Genomic DNA, 17,496 nt, shown 5'->3' with positions numbered 1-17,496 from the left:
AGTCTCCAGCTGACACTTCAGAGCCTGTACTTCCCTTCCAGAGCTAACACTCGTGTCCTTACAGACTTGTACCAGGGCATGCGGGAAGCTGAGATGCTGAATGAGCAAAAGCTGTCCTGAAGCTCAATATTTTCTGCCATAACTGCACTTTAAATTGAGAAGCATGGCATATGAAACTTTTTTTTTTCTTCCTTATTTCTTAAAAATATTCACCAATACTTGAGTATTTCAGGGGCCACCCCACTCTGATGGATGCACATATACCTCTTATTTATAGCTTACCTGACTTCAAACAGTCTTGTATAGATATCTATTTTGTATGATTCTTTGGTAGAGAAAACAATTTTTATTTTAATCAATGCTTTTGACAAAGATGATTGCTGCAGCATAGAATGAGATGACAAAAGCCTTTCTTGGTCCCTAACTGCTGTGCGTATGTAAAAGGATGTCTGGGAGATACTGTGAGATTTCTGCTTGTTCTTAATAAAATGCAGTTATTGTGAATTAACTGTATTATTCTTAGAATGAAATAAGCTATTTTAAAAGCCAAAATAGTCTTGATGTAAACAAAAATGGACAAAAATTGTGTTTGGTACCCAGGCACAAACCCAGTGCAAACCTGCCCTAGTCTGATTCCTTGTTTCTCTCTGCTGATCTCCCAGCTTTAATGGATGGCTGAAGGGCACAGGATGTTCACACCTTCCAAAGATGGCTACGACAGTTTGCCAGGCTTCCTCCTGGGACACAGCTACCAGCTCATTTCTTCAGTGCACATTTTCAGGACTTCATAGGATTCTTACAGCATAGTCCATGTTCCCAGCACACTCTTAAGTCCAAGAGTCTGTTCGCTCTGCTGAGACATAGTTTATTTTCTAACACATTTTCCCCACGCTCAGCAAATCCTCCTGCTGATACATTGCTCCTCAAGGGCCTTGACCACTTCTCCTCCCCATGGAAAAACCCCACTTTGCCGAAGCACACCCCGAGCCATAGGCACATGCCCAAGCTGCTGCCTTTCACTTGGACAACCAGAATATGTCCTGTGACATAAGCTAACCTGCGTCTTTCAAACTTCATGGCATCGTGACAAAAACCAAAAAAAATCACCTTATCTCTACCATATTACAGGATGGTATGTTGCCACGTCTTAATTGCAGATTATGTAAAGTATTGTACAGCATTGTATGCAAATTAAGCAGGACCCCATGGCTCCTGCCAACTTGCTGGTTTAGCTCTTGTGTTGATATTTCAGTTGTGTCTGTTACATTACTAAGGAGTTGTGGGGAAAAAAAAAAAAAAGAGAAAAATACCAGTTCAAGGTTACAGTAACTTTTAGCTCAGCAACAAGGAAGAATTTCCCAACCTTAAGTTACTCTGAAGAGCACAGGACAATAAAGCTTTATTCACATAGTCATTGCCATTGTTTTCAACAAAACATTTTCCTCGTCTTCTCAGAGCAATTGATTTGGCCCTTTAAATGCCTCATCTTTTCCATGTCCTGTGTCACCACACCCCTGCCCCATTCAGCAACAGGTCCACATCTTCCCCGTCTGCCTTTTGCTACTTCTGTACTTACAGAAGCTCTTCTTGTTGCCTTTGACATCCCTCAACAGATACAACTCCAGGTGGGCTTTGGCTTTCCGAACCACATCTTGGGCAGTGTTGCTGTGTTCCTGCCAGGTTACCTGTCCCTGTACACTTCCTTGTTGTGTCTGAGGTCTGCCAGGAGCAACTTGTTCATCCTTGCAGGATTCCTGGCATTTTTGCATGACTTTGTGCTCACTGGGATGGACTCTTCTTGAGCTTGGTGGAGATGATCCTTGATAGTCAGCTTTCTTGGACCCCTCTTCCCTCTAGGGCCCCATCCCCTGGGACTCTTTCAAGCAGATCCCTGAAGAGGCCCAAGCCTGCTCTCTTATGTTTATTTCATTAAACATCATTGAATGCAACAGTATATTTTAATTTTCTGTTATTTTTCTTTCTGAAATTCACCTGTGGATCATGAAGTCACCAGCGCGGCCCACACATCAGCTTTGGTATGTAGAATGGTATACACTTTTTCAAACAAAAGGTTAAATAGAAGCAAACAAAAGCATACTTTTGTCAGTCCAGCCCAAATTACGTTATAAAAAAGAGTAAACGTTTGATGCATGTTCTTGCCTCCCTTTGCCCTATTTCCCATAATTCTTTTCTGGAGAGGCAAGGAAAAACCATTCCTGTCTGAGTCAAAAAAGTTCTGCTCACCTGTCTTCATAGCAGATGATTTCAAGGTTCGCTTCTGTCCTTGAGCTGCCATTTTCTCTAACAACTCTATGGGTCTGTGCAGGTCGTCAGCCTTAAAATCACTGTACTGCTGCACCACTTCCTACTCATCTAATTAAAAAAGCCACGAGGCAGTTTTGCTTCCTTTTCCATGTGTCTCTCCAAGTCCTGCTGCAAGTTTGCTGCCTTGATTTTTTTTTACTATTTTCCTCCACTTGATTGCAGCTCTGTCTTCCTCTGCTCCAGGATTTCTTGACAACTTTTGTACACTTCTATCAGGCAGTCCAGACGCGGCTTGGAGCTCTAGAATTTAAGTCAAACAGCAGAGAATCAGGCTCTGAACTGTCTGTAAAAGCACTGGAAAGCTTTAGCTTCCCATTAGTAAGATTGTCAGGCAGAGAAAGGGATGCAGAGAGATGACACAAAGCTGACTATCAGAACCTTGCATGTTTAAGGAATGCAACAGCAACATCTCTGTAGTTGATTTGCTTTCTCAAATTAAGCCAATGGAGAACAGATTTCCCTTTTACATGTTCGTTGAGAAATAATCCATCAAACTCCAGGAGGTGTTTGATGTAAACTGGTGAAATAGGAATACAAAGCCACTCCACAAGCCATACCTGCTCTGTGATGAAAAATGCCAGTCCCTAAAGCTGTCCAGTCCAAAGATGAGCACCATTCTGCAGTTAGCCTGAATCTCTCACCAAATCAGAAATCCTCCCCTTATCTCAGCTCACAGTTCACAGTGACAGCACAGAAGAACACCCACACCTCCAAACCCATTAACCTATCTGCTAGGCCATACTCCCTCTAGAGATGCATATTTCCATGTACTAATCCATCATCCTAGAAGATCGCAACCCTGAAAAATCTACCTTTAGGACAGGGAATTCAGACACCTGGCCCTTGGCCTCTGCTAGTATTGTCAACAAAAGGACAACAGAAAGTTAATGGAGCAGATCAACCTGAGTGACATCACGCAGCACATACTGGACAACCAAGTGATCAGGCCCATGGTCCTGCTTGATCAACCTGATCTCCTTCTACGACAAGGTGACCTGCTAGAGGATGAAGGAAATGCTGTGGATGTTGTGTACTTAGACTTCAGTAAAGCCACCATAACCCACAACATTCTCCGCGAGAAGCTGGCAGCTCACGGCCCAGGTGGGTGTTCTCTGCAATGGATAAAGAACTGGCTGGAGGGCCGGGCCCAAAGAGTTGTGGTGAACAGAGCCAAATCCAGTTGGTGGTCAGTCACAAGTGGTGTTCCTCAGGGCTTAGTATTGGGGCTGCTTCTGTTTAATGTCTTTATCAATGATCTGGATGAGAGGATTGAGTACACCCACAGTAAGTTTGCAGATGACACCAAGTTGGGTGGGAGTGTTGATCTGCTGGAGGGTAGGAAGGCCATACAGAAGGATCTGGACTGGCTGGATTGTTGGGCTGAGGCCAATAGCATGAGGTTCAACAAGGCCAAGTGCCGGGTCCTGCTACACTCAGCATACATCCTTGAAGAGCTGCTAAAGGGCTAATAAATATATAAACTTCGGTATTGTCTATCCAGATCAGTATTCAGAGATGAGATGTTAATTCCTGCCCTTGGGTCACAACAACCCCAGGCAGCACTACAGACTTGGGGAAGAGTAGCTGGAAAGTTGCCTGGGAAAAAGGACCTGGGGGTGTTGACTGACAGCTGGCTAAACATGAGCCAGCAGTGTGCCCAGGTGGCCAAAAAGGCCAAGAGCATCCTGGCTTGTATCAGGAACAGTGTGGCCAGCAGGACTAAGGAAGGGATTGTGCCACTGTACTCGGCACAGGTGCGGCGGCATCTCGAATCCTGTGTTCAGTTTTGGGCCCCTCACTACCAGAAAGACACTGAGGTGCTGGAGCGAGTGTAGAGGAGGGTGACAAAGCTGGTGAGGGGTCTGGGGCACAAGTCTAATGAGAAGCAGCTGAGGGAACTGGGGCTGTTTAGCCTGGAGAAAAGGAGGCTGAGGTCCCCTTATCGCGACCTTATCGCTGTCTACAACTACCTGAAAGGAGGCTGTAGCATGGAGGGGATTGGTCTCTGCTGCCAAGTAGCAAGTGATAGGCCAAGAGGAAATGGCTTCAAGTTATGCCAGGAGAGGTTCAAATTGGATATTGGGAAGAATTTCTTCATGGAAAGGGTTGTCAGGCATTGGAACAGGCTGCCCAGGGAAGTGGTGGAGTCACCATCCCTGGAGGTGTTTAAAAGATACATAGATGAGGTTCTTAGGGACATGGTTTAGCACCAGAATTATGTTTATGGTTGGACTTGATGATCCTGAAGGTGTCTTCCAATCAAAATGATTCTATGATTCTAAAACATTAATTCATTTCACACAGTGAATGGTGATCAAAATATGATATTCCATCACTTCTAACCTGGTCCAGATTAAAACCAGCAAGGAGGTGAAAGTTCCCCTGTCCCACAGTCCCTATGGTCCATGACTTTTGAGCTTCCAAAACAGCTTTACTATGTAAAGTCCATCAAACACCTCTCCTTGCAAGTGTTGCTTAAGAGGTCAGTTCAGCTCAGAAGTGCTCCTGGGCTCAGTGACATGGTAAATTGTATTTTTGAAGGCTGACAAAACTTAGAGGAACCCAATGAAGGAGATGCAAAAAAGTTACTAATTACTGCTCCTTCAAAACTAAGTAACATACTAACTTGCAAGTTAAAGTAAGAATTACTGACCGGTAATGAATTGCAAACTGACACAGCTCTTTCTGTACCTCCTTTGCTGGTGGAGTCAACTCTACCAATACTAAGATATTTCTAAGAAAATAAAACTGTTCAGAGTTGAGCTAAGAAAAAAGAGAAACTACACAAATGCCAGGCAGCCTCTTTGAAGCTGGAAAGGAGCATGGATAACTAAAACCAGGTTCCTGATTGCAGCTCTCTGGAATTTATTAGCTGTTGATTTCCAGCAAATTCATTTTTTTTTCCCTTTGACTGTGTGTGAAATACTTAGTTTATATTATTGTTAGTATATGTCTTTACAATTGTGGGACTGAATTAGCAGGAAGTATTGATGGAATAGTCTATTTATATCCATAAGTATTTAGCTGAAGACGAACTGTGCCCAGTCACAACCTCGATGTGGACTACAAAATGACAGCGACCAGCAGCAGGTAGATTAAAAAGGACAGAGAGGGCTATAAACCACAGCAGTCTAAGATGTGAGGCACCTCTGTACTGCTTACCACCATGCAAGGATCAGGGCGTCATTGTGTTAGGCACATACACACAGAAAGAAAAACCATCCCAAAAAATGGGATTGTGAACAGTCAGAACAAGTTAGCATGAGAAGAGAAAGGGGAGACAAGGTAATGGTAAAGCAAACAAGTTATTATACATTCAGCAAATTGTTCACAGCTTGTACTGTGATCTTTGTCAAGGGCTGAGACAGTGCAAGCCAAGGAGGTTTCTATGAGCACTTTTGGCACCCAAAGCTGAGAGAAATATCAACCACAGTACAGTGCCATAATTATGATGGTAACACTGGCTGTCAGACTACACAGAAAGCTGTGAGTCCTCAGTACCCTACATGAGTCAGACTCCTAGCTCATGCAAACTCCTGGCTGGGTTCAAATTCATACAGCTCCCTGTTGTTTGAATGGAGGGAAAATGAAAAAAACATCCCTGATAGGTGTTTCTACGAGACTTCTAAGATCACCCACTGCACAATGCTCTAAGACCCACCCTGAAGGCGCAGTCAGGCAAAGGCAACTGTAGTCAGCTACCTGCAGTGCAAAACACACATGCTAAGACAACTGGCACGCAGACACACACAGACCACAGATGTGGATTTCCCCACCATTCAAACTCACCTGAAAGAGTGGCACAACCTCAGATACTCCCTGAGGATCCCCAGGGTCCTGGAGGAGGATGCACAGGTAGTAGATAACTTTTTGCTACAAGACAGACAGACAAAATCATCAGAGTTTGAAAACGCTACCCAAGTGCCTGGAGTTAACACAGAAAGAGGATCTGTTTCAACTCATTGGGCTGAAGGTCAATCACCCCAGGCCATGGTCAAGTCTACAAATTTATATTTATAATTATAAGCTTTCCTCCCTTCACACAATGAAAAAATAATTTTACCTGTGTTTTTTTCTACTTAACTTTTAACCTGAAAAGAACATATATATACTGAGCGTGTAAGGTCTACTTTTCTACAGGAGCTTTATAGAAAACCCCAGCAATAGAAAAAATTATCTCTCGTGTTGTCTGTCTTCTTATCTCTATCCTGACTACTTATGGAGTCTGGCATCAGGATTTGTAAGAACAGTATAAGACAAAGAAATAAAACCACTGGCTCGGTGTCAGTGGCATTATGTAAGGGATGGACTTGACTTCTTGAGGCTATCTGTTTGGCTTGAGTTCTCCTTTAAAGGTGAGAAAACTGGTAAGAGAATAAAGAAAGAAATCTGAAACAAAGCTCCTAATGACAGTAAAGCTGTGGATGGTGCTGTGTTTTAATTGCTCTGGTAAACCATGCTCATGAACATGTACTGGACACAAGTGTGCCTACAGATACAGAAACAGGAAGGCTGTGTATGATTACCATATGGATGGCTTCATTGATAACCACATCCTTCACCTGACCCATCTCAATGAAGGTCGTGCTCTCTTTCCCTGAAGCATAGGATGAAGTCACCTGAATGCCAAGTGAGCCGATGACCAAGAGGGATTCCTGGTCAATCTTCACGAAGTGCAGGTATATGATCAGGCCAATCAACGTGATGAAGATAGCAGAAGAAAGCATCATGCTATTCTGTAACACAAGTCAAGCAAAGACAGAGCTCTGGTCCTACAATGAACTAAATACAGCTTTAGATAAAGTAACATTGCACAATAAATTATAATACTAAAGCTACAGTTACAAGGCAATTTTACTCAGGTGGTGTCCTTTTATTCACCTGACCAGCTGATATATGTGTAATGAGATTTAAATCAGTCTTCACAGTATGGTCCAAAAGAACTGGGAGCTGAAACGGAAAACTGCAAGAAAATTCTGTTCCCTTGTAAATTTAGCACGGAAATCTCAACCAAAACCAGCCAGTTACATCAAAGATGGCATATTATACAAATGCGTATAGAGGTGATGTCACTGACAGAGAAGTGCTGTGAAATGCTTGCTAGAACTGAGGGTGGAATCACAGAGGGGTAGAAAAATATTCTAGGAAAAACCATTGGCCTAGTGGTTGTCTTCTTATGAACTGCAAGTCTAAACTTGTTCAAACCTCATCTGTCTTCCTGCCTTAAATACCAATCTAAACAACATTTGCTTTCTCCTTTGCTTTGTCTGAGGACAAACATCTTTTGCATGCTGCAATCTTGGGATTGCTGTTACATAACATAATACATAACTGATTAAACTTTAGACACAAGTAAGTCATTTGAAGACCTGGTAATAAATCCCAAAGGTCCACAACCTACAACCTGTTTCTGGGACATGTTTTGGAGAGCTGTAGGCCTCATACCCATTAATCAAAGTTAGAACTGACACTTCTGAAAGGACCCAGATCTACTGCATGGCCCTACCACTCAAGCTGGGCCTGTACCAACATGTGAAGTAAAGAAGCCATGGCCACATTCAAACAAAAAGGGTACAGGACCCTCTGAAAATTTGTTATCATGGGAAAAAATCGCCAAAACAAAAAACAAACCAAGAGTCATTAATTAGATACTGAAATCCACATAGACAGAGACTTTCGGGTCTGGTTTCCCCGCAGAATGGAAGTATTGCAGTCGCTTGTGTAAAAGCTGCACAAGCACATGTAAATCCAAGCAGGAAGACAGTGGGTAACAACCAGTGGCTGGGGTGTCTGCTTTTGTAACAAAACTCAAACACAGCTTCCCTTCCAGCTAGAGGAACACGAACCATCTTTTAATATCAGAAACCTGCCAACTGACTCATGTTGCAATCTTTGCCTTCATTCTTTGCGAAAGATTATTGGAAAAAATGAAGAGTGACAGTGATAGTGTTGGTCACAGTGATCAGCTTCTTTGGTCAAGCTATTGGCTTTAATCTGGAGGTAACTGGTCTGGGTCTAAAGCTGGTCCTTTCCTGCAAGTATGGGTCAAAGATCAGATATCTACACCAATACTTCTGGATTTATCAGAAACTTTTGAAATCTGTACTGCCAAGGTCTTACTGCCTTGGCTGTGAAACATGAGCAAGCAGCTGACACTCACTGAGTAGCATTCTCCAAGTCACTCAGGAAAAACCCTTTGGGGATCAGTAGTCACTCACCTTCTTCAATGTATTCTTTATTCCCAATTCCTGCAATTCACCTCTCCAAGTAAACACCTGTTATTTGGACTCAGAAACATGCACCAGGCATCACTCAACACCCATACGAACACCTAATCTATGGCAAGAGGCTACAAACCAATGGAGGCACTCGAGAAGCCACCAAGAGCACTCGGGCCGTAGCCAGTCTGTCCTGAGACTCCAGCCAACACAACTCTCATTTTTTCCACTACACACTCAGCAGGATCTACCAGCTGGCTGCTCCCGGGCACGGAGCAGCTCCAGGACACACGGAGACCACCCTCCCACCGGCTCTGGCTGCCCCGCCCCGCCCCGGGAGCACTCGGCACCCGCCACCTTGGAGCGCAGCGCCGCTCCCCGGTGTTCAGCGGGACACCGGCTCAGGGCGGCAGCCAGCGCAGGGACACCCCTCGGCCGCGGGCCGGGGGCGGTCGGTACCTCGCTGAGCACGAAGAGCCCGTAGGCCGCCAGCCAGACGGCGGAGGTGACGGCGCTGAGCGAGCGGAGCTGCAGGCGGGGGCAGCGCACCACCAGCTCCCGGCAGGAGGCGCTGTGCTGGCGGCACCGCAGCGCGATGGGCGCCCCCGAGGCCGAGCGGTACCGCCGCTCCTCCATGCCGCCCCGCCGGAACCACCGAAAGCGGCCTAGAGCGGCCCGCCCGCCTCCTGGTACGGCTCTGCCGCACACTTCCGGCCGCGGGCAGCGCTGGGTGGTGCGGCTCGGCGGGCAGGGCGGCTGGGCCTCCCGCGGGCCCCGCAGGCCGCTCCGGGCCGCAGCGGGGTTCGGCCCGGCCCGAGCGTAGGGCGGAGCCGCGGACACTCCGCAGGGTTGGTGCGGCGGTGCGGGAGGAGCCTCAGCTGAGGTGAGCTCAGGGGAGGCTCGCCAGGCCTGGCAAATGCCGTGTCCCGGGCAGCCTCCCGTGCCGCCTCCCGTGCCGTGCGTCCCCAGCGCCGGCCCCGGCTGTCCGCCCCGGCGCGCCCCGCCCTGTCCCGGGGTGGTGCCGCTGCACTGTGCAGCTCGGCTAAACCTGGCCAGGCGTCTTTCCCTCATCCTGATCGACATCAGGAGCTTCTGCGCCTTGCAAATGTTGATAATTGGCTGCTTGCTTCCCCTGGTGTTTGAGTAACGGTTGTAAACATCACAGGTTTTAGTGGTGGTGTCTATGTCTCTTGCCGTGATGAAGAGAGACAGGGTTTTGTCACCATCTTTTTTTTTTACCAATTCCTGATACAGAAGTGTATCATTTTGTCTATAGCATCCTTTACTACAAGCTCTTTCGGTTTGTTTCAGTAATTTTTTTTCAAAGTTTAAGGCGGTATTTTCTGGTTCTCGACGACTAAGTACTTAATAAATTGGAGGCTTAGCTTTGTGTACAAAGAGCTGATGAGTCTTTGTGTTGTGTTCTCTTTAATACTTTTCACTTATTACTTTATATGACTTGCCTGGCAGTGACATAAAGCTACAGCTCTGTCATTTCCAACGCATCATCCTAACTCCTTTGCCCTTTTTAGTGGTTTCCCCTCTCCCACAGTCCTAGAGTGTGTCATTTGGCTTTAACTGCAGATAGCATCTTTCTGTGAGCAATTCACTTTACTCGTGGTATATCTACAAACCTGGTATTAAAAACTTGTAAGGGCAGCAGAGGAGTCTGTAATGGACATGAGAAACGAAGGGACATTGAAGAATCATTACCAACATCTTTGTTTGGCCTCAAGGAGTCAGTGATGGTTGGCACTTATGGGAGTCCAGGATCTCACTGTGACACAAGAGCTGAGGTGAGGGGTGGGCTGGAGCTCTGAAAAGGTGGGCTGGCCTTTCTTTACAAAGAAAAGTATTACGGCAAACAACGCATTGCAGAAATGGAGGAGAAAATGTTAAAAAGTGAGTGAAAGAAGTTCATAGATGGAGTGAAACTGGAAAATAAATTGAAAGCAGCGTTGCAGGTTTTTTTAAAAGGGAAGAAATATTTGAAAAGGCAGGTGAGAAGGACTGAAGTAAAAAACCAGGACCTCTGGTATGACAACCTAGGAGACACGGACAGGGAGAAAGGGAAGGGAAAATTGGAGTAGGGGGTAGAAGAAGAAAAAGCAATGTGAAGAGTGAGAAAGTTGGTGACAGGAGGGAAAGTATGTGTGAGCTCCTGGAGGGATGGCAATGGTAATTCACATTAACAAAAAGAAATGGGAACTTACTGGGCTATAAGAGACGGGGAGAGGAATTGGAAATCTTACGAGGAAAACCCAGAAGTGTGAGTGGGTGTCTTTTTGTGTGTCACTGGCAAGTCCCAGTTTAGCCGTGCTTGCGCCCCGTCATCTCTCTTCTCATGAGTGCTGCTAGCCTTTCTTTTGACTGTGTATGTAGGGTTGCATATTAGACAGTAGGAGTCACGTCATCTTGTCACAGAAGGGAAAGATGGGGGCATTTACTAATTTTTGAGTAATTTCTTAATCATAAGCCTTCAGCTGCATTGTGAATAGGAACAGTGAGAGCTTTGAGAACTTGCGAGTTATCTCAGGCTGAGACACCCCAAGATCAGATGCTTGCAACAGGTGCTGGAGAGGTGGCTTTTTAGTGCTTTGTTATCAGATGATGAGCATCACCTCAGCTTTTCTTTGGTAAAGCCAAGGAGCAGCGTTGCTGTGAGGTGGCTCTGGGGAGCTCGGTATGGCGAGCAGGGGAGCCGGGCTGAGCTGGTGTTTTCCCGCCGGACAGTTTCAAGTTCTGCCATTTCAAGCCAAGCTCCATTCCCGCAGGGCCCGGCCTCTCACCGCGGCCGAGGGAAGGGGCATTCCCCGGGGCCTCTCTCGCTGCGCTGTGCCGGTGCTTCGGGCCTGTCCTCTCGGGCAAGGGGAGCCGCTGCTGCACCTGCTCCGGGGCACTGGGTGGAGGAGGCGGTGCAGGGGCCGCAGCCCGCCGCCCTGCTGGGGCCTGGCTGCTCTGCCCGCCCCCGGCTGCGCGGCGAGGCGGCCCAAGGTCCCAGTGGGGACGTGGCGGTCGGGAGTGGAAAAACCCCGGCGAGGAGGAGGTGGGGGGGGGGGGGGGGCGGCCGAGGAGCCGCTGCCGGCGCCGCGGTGCCGGTCCCGTTCTGCCGGGCGCTGCCCCTCCCCCCGGCTGTAGCGGGCGGGGCCGCGTGCGCCGCGGGGGGCGGGACACACCTCCGGGCGCGCGCGCTGCCGTTGGCTGGGCGGCACGGGGGTGTGCGGGGCGGGGCGGGGCGGGAGCCGGCTCCGGGCCGCGCCGCGCGGGAGCTCGTTAAAAGGCGCGCGGCGGTGACGGTTGGGACGTCGCTCCGCACCGCCTGGCGGCTCCTGCACCATGTCGCTGCGCAGCGGCCTCACCCGGCTCTTCTCCAGGCAGGCGGACGCGGGGCTGCGGCTGCCCAAGCAGGCGCACTCCGTGGCGCTGGTGGGAGCCCCGCTCTCCAGAGGACAGGTGGGCATCGCGGCAGCGGGGACGAGCCGCCCTTCGCGGGTGCCGCAGCCGCTCGGCTCCCCCCCCCCTCCCCTCCCCTCCCCGCGGCGGGGCTCGCGCACCTGGCCGCAGGGAGCGCTGGCTAACGCGCCCCCTTCTCTTTGTCTCGCAGAAACGACGGGGAGTGGATCGCGGCCCCGCTACCGTGCGCGCCGCGGGGCTGGTGGAGCGGCTGGCCGGGCTCGGTGAGGCGCGGCGGCGGGTGATGGGGGGCGGAGGGGACTGGACTGCGGGGCTGCCCTCATCTTCCATCTTCCCCTCCCCTGGCCGGGCATCCCTTTCACAGCGCGTCTCGGCAAAGCGTGACTCAGCCGCTGCCGCGAACCCCGGGGGGGCGGGGTGCGGTGGGATGGGGTGCAAACGGTTCATTCCAGTGAATCGCGAAACCCGAAATGCCCCCGAGCCACCGGGGCAGGGCCATGCCCACCGCCTGGTGCGGTATCGGGAGAGGATGGCTCATCGCAGACCAGCCGGCGGCGCCCGCAGCCGCTGCGGGGCCCTGGCGGGTCCCCTGAACAAAGGCTGGGGCTGCCGGCTCACCCCCCACGAACAGCCGGGTGCGCCCCTCTGCCTGCTGCGGTGGCGTTTTGAGTGCTTTACCGGCATACGGAGTGTGTGCTGCTCCCGTGTTGACTTAAAAAAAAATAGGGAGACGTGAGGCCATTTAAAACGTTATGTGCACTCAGTGTATGCGCTCCGTACTCTTGACCACGTTCCTCGATTTCTCGCGTCACGTTTTCTTTTCCGTCTTCATTACCAGCTGCTGTGCTTGTTCCTAAAATACTTGTGTGCTTTCAAGTGATTAAATTCAGTACTCTGGAGAAATCCTCAGATTTGTGTAAGAGGACTTTTCAAAGCGGAGCTTTGGACAACACTTGCAAATAGCACCGTGTGAATGGAAAGTTTCTGGTTTTTTCACTGTTACCCCTGCTGTTATTCAAGCAAATCCATGTGTTTCAGCTTCTCACATCTATTGCTTTTACAAACTGAGACCTGCAGAAAACTATGTAACAGTTACTAGAAACAGGACATGAGGGATAGAAACTTGTAAAGCTGAACTCTGTCTTGGAGAATCTTTAATCTAGAAGTGTTACTGAAAACTGTAGGATGGGGATGGATTGCAGGGGAGGACCACAGATAAACCAGATCTAAGAACATAGTTCTATGCGTGATTAGTATCAGTGGAGTTTAGATGCATGCAGAGGAAATATAATTGCCTAATAACCCTCTAGCAAATTCATTCTGAGTAATAAGGCCTCTTTAGAACGGAAGCTATTGTTTTGTGCAGCCCTGTGGGCTTCTGCATATGTTATGATTCACAAGCTGAAAAGTCCCGGTTTGCAATCAAATGAGTAGACATTCTTTTCCAACTTGCTTTGTGCGAAGTTGAGATGTATGCCAGCTTTGGCAATACTTAAGTTTTAGTGAGCATGATTTATAACCTCTACGAACATAGAAGAGCATGTCTAAAAGAGGTCTTATGTACGGGACTAAAAGCAGTTCTAGATGTTGCTGAGCTGAGAGTTTGTTTAAAACTATCAAGTTACCAGGTTTGAAGAGAGGATATTCTTCTAGACAAAACTATAGGCAGCAGTTTATATTTATGACAGAATCTTACACTGGAAGGCTGGGGGTTCTCTTTCAAGTAGTTCAGATCTAATACTTCCATTTCTTAAGAATTATTTTTGGGAAAAATATACACTAGAAAAAAAGTCAATTGCATGACACAAGCTCACTTCAATAGGAACAAGCCCTTTCTGGATTCCAGTAACAAAAAGATGTGGGGACAGAAATGAAGCAAGCTAAACTAAAAATACATGGATGGTGAAAAATACTTTCCCTGTTTAGTTGCTTATGGGGTCTTTACTCATTAATAATGCACATGGAGATATTTTCTTGCTGTTCCCTTAGAATTTTTAAAGGCTTCTTTCTTTATCCTACAGTTTCCTGTTGCTGACATATTCCTCCACTGAGGTAGGGGTTTTTTTTCGGTCTGTTGATGTTTATTGCTGTTTAAATCTCTGCAGTTCTCTTATGAACAGGTTCAGATGGCAGATGGATTGTAATGGGTTCTGCTGTGAGAGCCCATCCTGAAACAATGTCAGTGATCAGCATGCACAGAAGAGTTCTTTATCGTGCAAAGACAATTTGCTTGAGCGTAGGGTGGTAGCTTGAAGAGGACACTTCCATATAGCCTTTTGTATTGTGTGCATCTGTTTTTCGTGGAAACTTCACAAATGATTGGGTTGGGAGGGGCGAGGTGCTGTTTATTTTTGTTCCCTGGGCTGGCAGGACAGCTTTGCCTGTAGTATTGTGGTAATAGTGCTGTTGCTTGAACTCCTTTGGTACACTCAATTGGCAGTAAGATGTTAGCTGTTTTCTTTTTAGTCTTTCTAACACTATGAATTTTCTTCTTGTACATTGAATAAGACAATAGACCTACTGTATTAGTTTCATTAACTTGGATATTCTATAAATTCAAAATTGTAGTAACATGATTTTCCTTGTCATTACAAGCTTGTAAGCAGGCGTAAGGCCAGCTGTGGAATGATACTTTCCAGTGGAAGGAGGGATTCTAGGCAGTCTAAGAAAGTATAGAGTGGGGAAAGAGGCAGTGTTCCTGTAATGAAAATGCTGTATTAACAGTAACTTCCAAGTGGAAGACATTTCTGGTCACCAGATTGTTTTGTTTGTCTGAAATTCTAAAGTTTTATTTATTCAGTTTCCGTTTGTATATTCAAATTCAATTCAGCCTGCACAAAATGAAGATGCTCTGAAGTCTCCTCTAAAATGTAGCATTTAGATAGTAAGACACATGCACCGCATTTGTTTGTTGTAGTTGTATGTATAGATACTTTGTTCCTTTGAATATGAAGCAACCAGATAATTTTTCGTATGTTTATATGCCTGAGTTAATGACTTCTGTTGATAGTGCTCAAGCCACGGCAGAGTGAGAACACTAGACCTTTGTTTCCTCCTTTTTGCACTGTTCTGAATTTTGCTTTCTCTGGCTGGTATCTTTGGGAGAGAATTTTATAGTTCCTTTCACTCTATCCTAATTTCTATTCTTCCATAGATGTATTGCAGTGTCCTGAGCTGCTGCTCCTTTATATATATATATGTGTGTGTGTGTCTGTGTATGTATGTATATATTTTAGGAGATCCTTCCTTTGAAAGAGACTGTGACTGTACCTACATAGTATGATAAATTCTTGGCTGCCTACAATGATGACTGCCTATGAACAGCTTAGTTATGCTTAGGCTGAAATATGAGGAGGGAGCTCCGAGGCAGGTGGTATCACTGATCTGTACCAGGCTGTCAAAGATGAATCTGAATTACTGACTTGACATTTATCCCCTTGTTAGGAGCAGAGAGAGCACTGCTACGTAATAGCTGAAGGTGTACTCAGGACGGAAAGTTAATGTAGCCAGAGTCCAACTCCGAAGCGAAGAAACAGTGAGTGTGAAAGTCTGTAGCAGGAATAATTTAAAATATAACTGACAAAGCCTGTAGGGCTTTTAATACACTTTGGTGATGTTTGTCTTTTGGCTTTGCTTCTTCTCATGAGGGAAACTAAAATATTAATACATTAAAGGACTCTTCCATCTTGCCAAAGAAGTACAAGTGCTGTATGAAATAGAGAACCATAGCTCCCTGACATGGGGGAGGAAAGGGTACAAAGCTTGCAGGACTGTGGATTCTTCTGGCAGTAAAGAGAAATGAATGCAATATGTGGAGGCCCCTGGACTTGTGGTGGGAAGAAGCAGGGAAGATAGGTGACAGATGAACTTGATGTAAGCTATGGAAGATGCAAAGGATGAAGTTCTTTAAAGTGATAATTTTTTGACCTCTCCTGTTTGCTGCTGATTAAGCAGATAATCCGATCAAACTTAAATTCAGAGTGTTCCCTAGTCCTCTTACTTGAAGGAGAAAAGGACCATTTTCAGATTTCTCTAAGTAATAGAGAGCTGTTGTATTAATTACTAGAGCCCTTAAGGTGACTTAGAGCACCTCTGCTGTTGCTAACATCGAACAACTTCAGTATAAAATTTCTTCCCAAGTGTTCATTGTTGGGCTTGGATTACCCTAAAATTGATTAACAAAGTTTGGATCTGAGTTGCTGGTTTGACTAGTTAGTGGACTGCAGAGACATGGGATTTACAGACAGAAGCAGAGCTAGACCTGTCGAAGAGAATGACCTTCAAAATACTCTTCTGTTGTTTGAACAGAACAAAACTCTTCAGTAATAGGTTTCAGGAGGTCCATGTAGTGATTCAGAAAGGACTAACCTCCTCTAAAAGAGGAATGGAGCTGCTAATGCCCATATGGCTGGAGATATGCTCCTGCTTTACCTAAAACCAATGGATTCTGACTGACATCTGCTGCCAAAACCAGCAATTCAACTTTGCTATCTCACCAACATTGCTCATATGGCTAGTTTCAGTCTTAACAATAAATCATGAAACAGCTTCTTCTACATGTATCTTCTCTTTTTCCACCTAAATCTTCTTGAGTGAAGAGTTTAAGAGGGGAGTGGAGCATTTCCTTTACAAGGAAAGGCTGAGGGAGCTGGGGCTCTTTAGCTTGGAGGAGACTGAGGTGTGACATTATTAATGTTTACAAATATATAAAGGGTGAGTGTCACGAGGATGGAGCCAGGCTCTTCTTGGTGACAACCAGTGGTAGGACAAGGGATAATGGATTCAAACTGGAACACAGGAGGTTCCACTTCAATTTGAGAAGAAACTTCTTCTCAGTGAGGGTGACAGAACACTGGAACAGGCTGCCCAGGGAGGTTGTGGAGTCTCCTACTCTGGAGACATTCAAAACCCGCCTGGACACCTTTCTGTGTATCCTCATCTAAGTGTTCCTGCTCCGGCAGGGGTACTGGACTAGATGATCTTACAAGGTCCCTTCCAATCCCTTGTTTTTCCTTACTTTTCCTTAGGCACAAGCATGCACAAACTCTTCTGTTTAATATTACAATATCAGTAAAACATGCTTATGTAGTACTGCACCTTATTTCTGGAACTATTTATTTTTATGTTTTGTTTATGCAGAGATAGCTAGAGATCCAAGAGACTCTATTTTTGTTTACCTCTCAAATGTTGTTCAGCCATGGTTAGTTAGTTTCAAAGACCAATGGTTTGGCAAAAATCAAAGCACAGTCAGATGGACTGGTGCTAACTGGCATTTGCAATGAGTCTTTGAAATGCTGCCAGTTGTCAGAATGCATCAAGGGCAGGTGCTGCTCCACTCCCTGTGGGAAGGCGGCCAGGAGCGGGCTCTGATAACCCAGCAGGCAGGAACCCTGCAGAAGTTTTGGAAGAGAGCTGTTTTGGAGAGGCCTCTGCTGAGGCTGTTCCTAGGCTGTTTCTTCACAACAGGCCTCATTGGCTAGCTTGCCTTGAGCAGGGGCCGCTAAGCTCCTAGCAGTGGGGAAGTGTGCTCAGACAGCAG

General features: G+C 46.7%; 2 protein-coding genes across 2 annotated transcripts in view; one reads left to right on the top strand and one right to left on the bottom strand.

Annotated features, from left to right (window-relative positions):
* Window positions 1-1,996: 1,996 nt before the first annotated feature.
* PIGH (phosphatidylinositol glycan anchor biosynthesis class H) lies at window positions 1,997-9,179 on the bottom strand (the record flags this gene model as incomplete). The annotated part of the gene is made up of 4 exons (XM_080345730.1): window positions 1,997-2,565; window positions 6,115-6,198; window positions 6,852-7,061; window positions 9,003-9,179. The coding sequence occupies 4 exons, from the start codon at window positions 9,177-9,179 to the stop codon at window positions 2,464-2,466; spliced, it is 573 nt and encodes a 190-aa protein (XP_080201856.1). The 3' UTR covers window positions 1,997-2,463.
* A 2,700-nt stretch (window positions 9,180-11,879) lies between these two features.
* ARG2 (arginase 2) overlaps window positions 11,880-17,496 on the top strand; it is a gene marked incomplete at its 5' end in the record, with an annotated part of 22,146 nt that continues 16,529 nt past the window's right edge. The window contains 2 exons of the mRNA XM_080344705.1: window positions 11,880-11,996; window positions 12,148-12,220. Coding sequence (XP_080200831.1) covers window positions 11,880-11,996; window positions 12,148-12,220 — 190 coding nt within the window. The remainder of the gene's footprint in view (window positions 11,997-12,147; window positions 12,221-17,496) is intronic.

This window comes from Nesoenas mayeri, assembly GCF_963082525.1.
Source record: "Nesoenas mayeri genome assembly, chromosome: 5".
Classification (NCBI taxonomy): domain Eukaryota; kingdom Metazoa; phylum Chordata; class Aves; order Columbiformes; family Columbidae; genus Nesoenas; species Nesoenas mayeri.
This window is presented reverse-complemented; position numbering and strand designations above follow the sequence as displayed.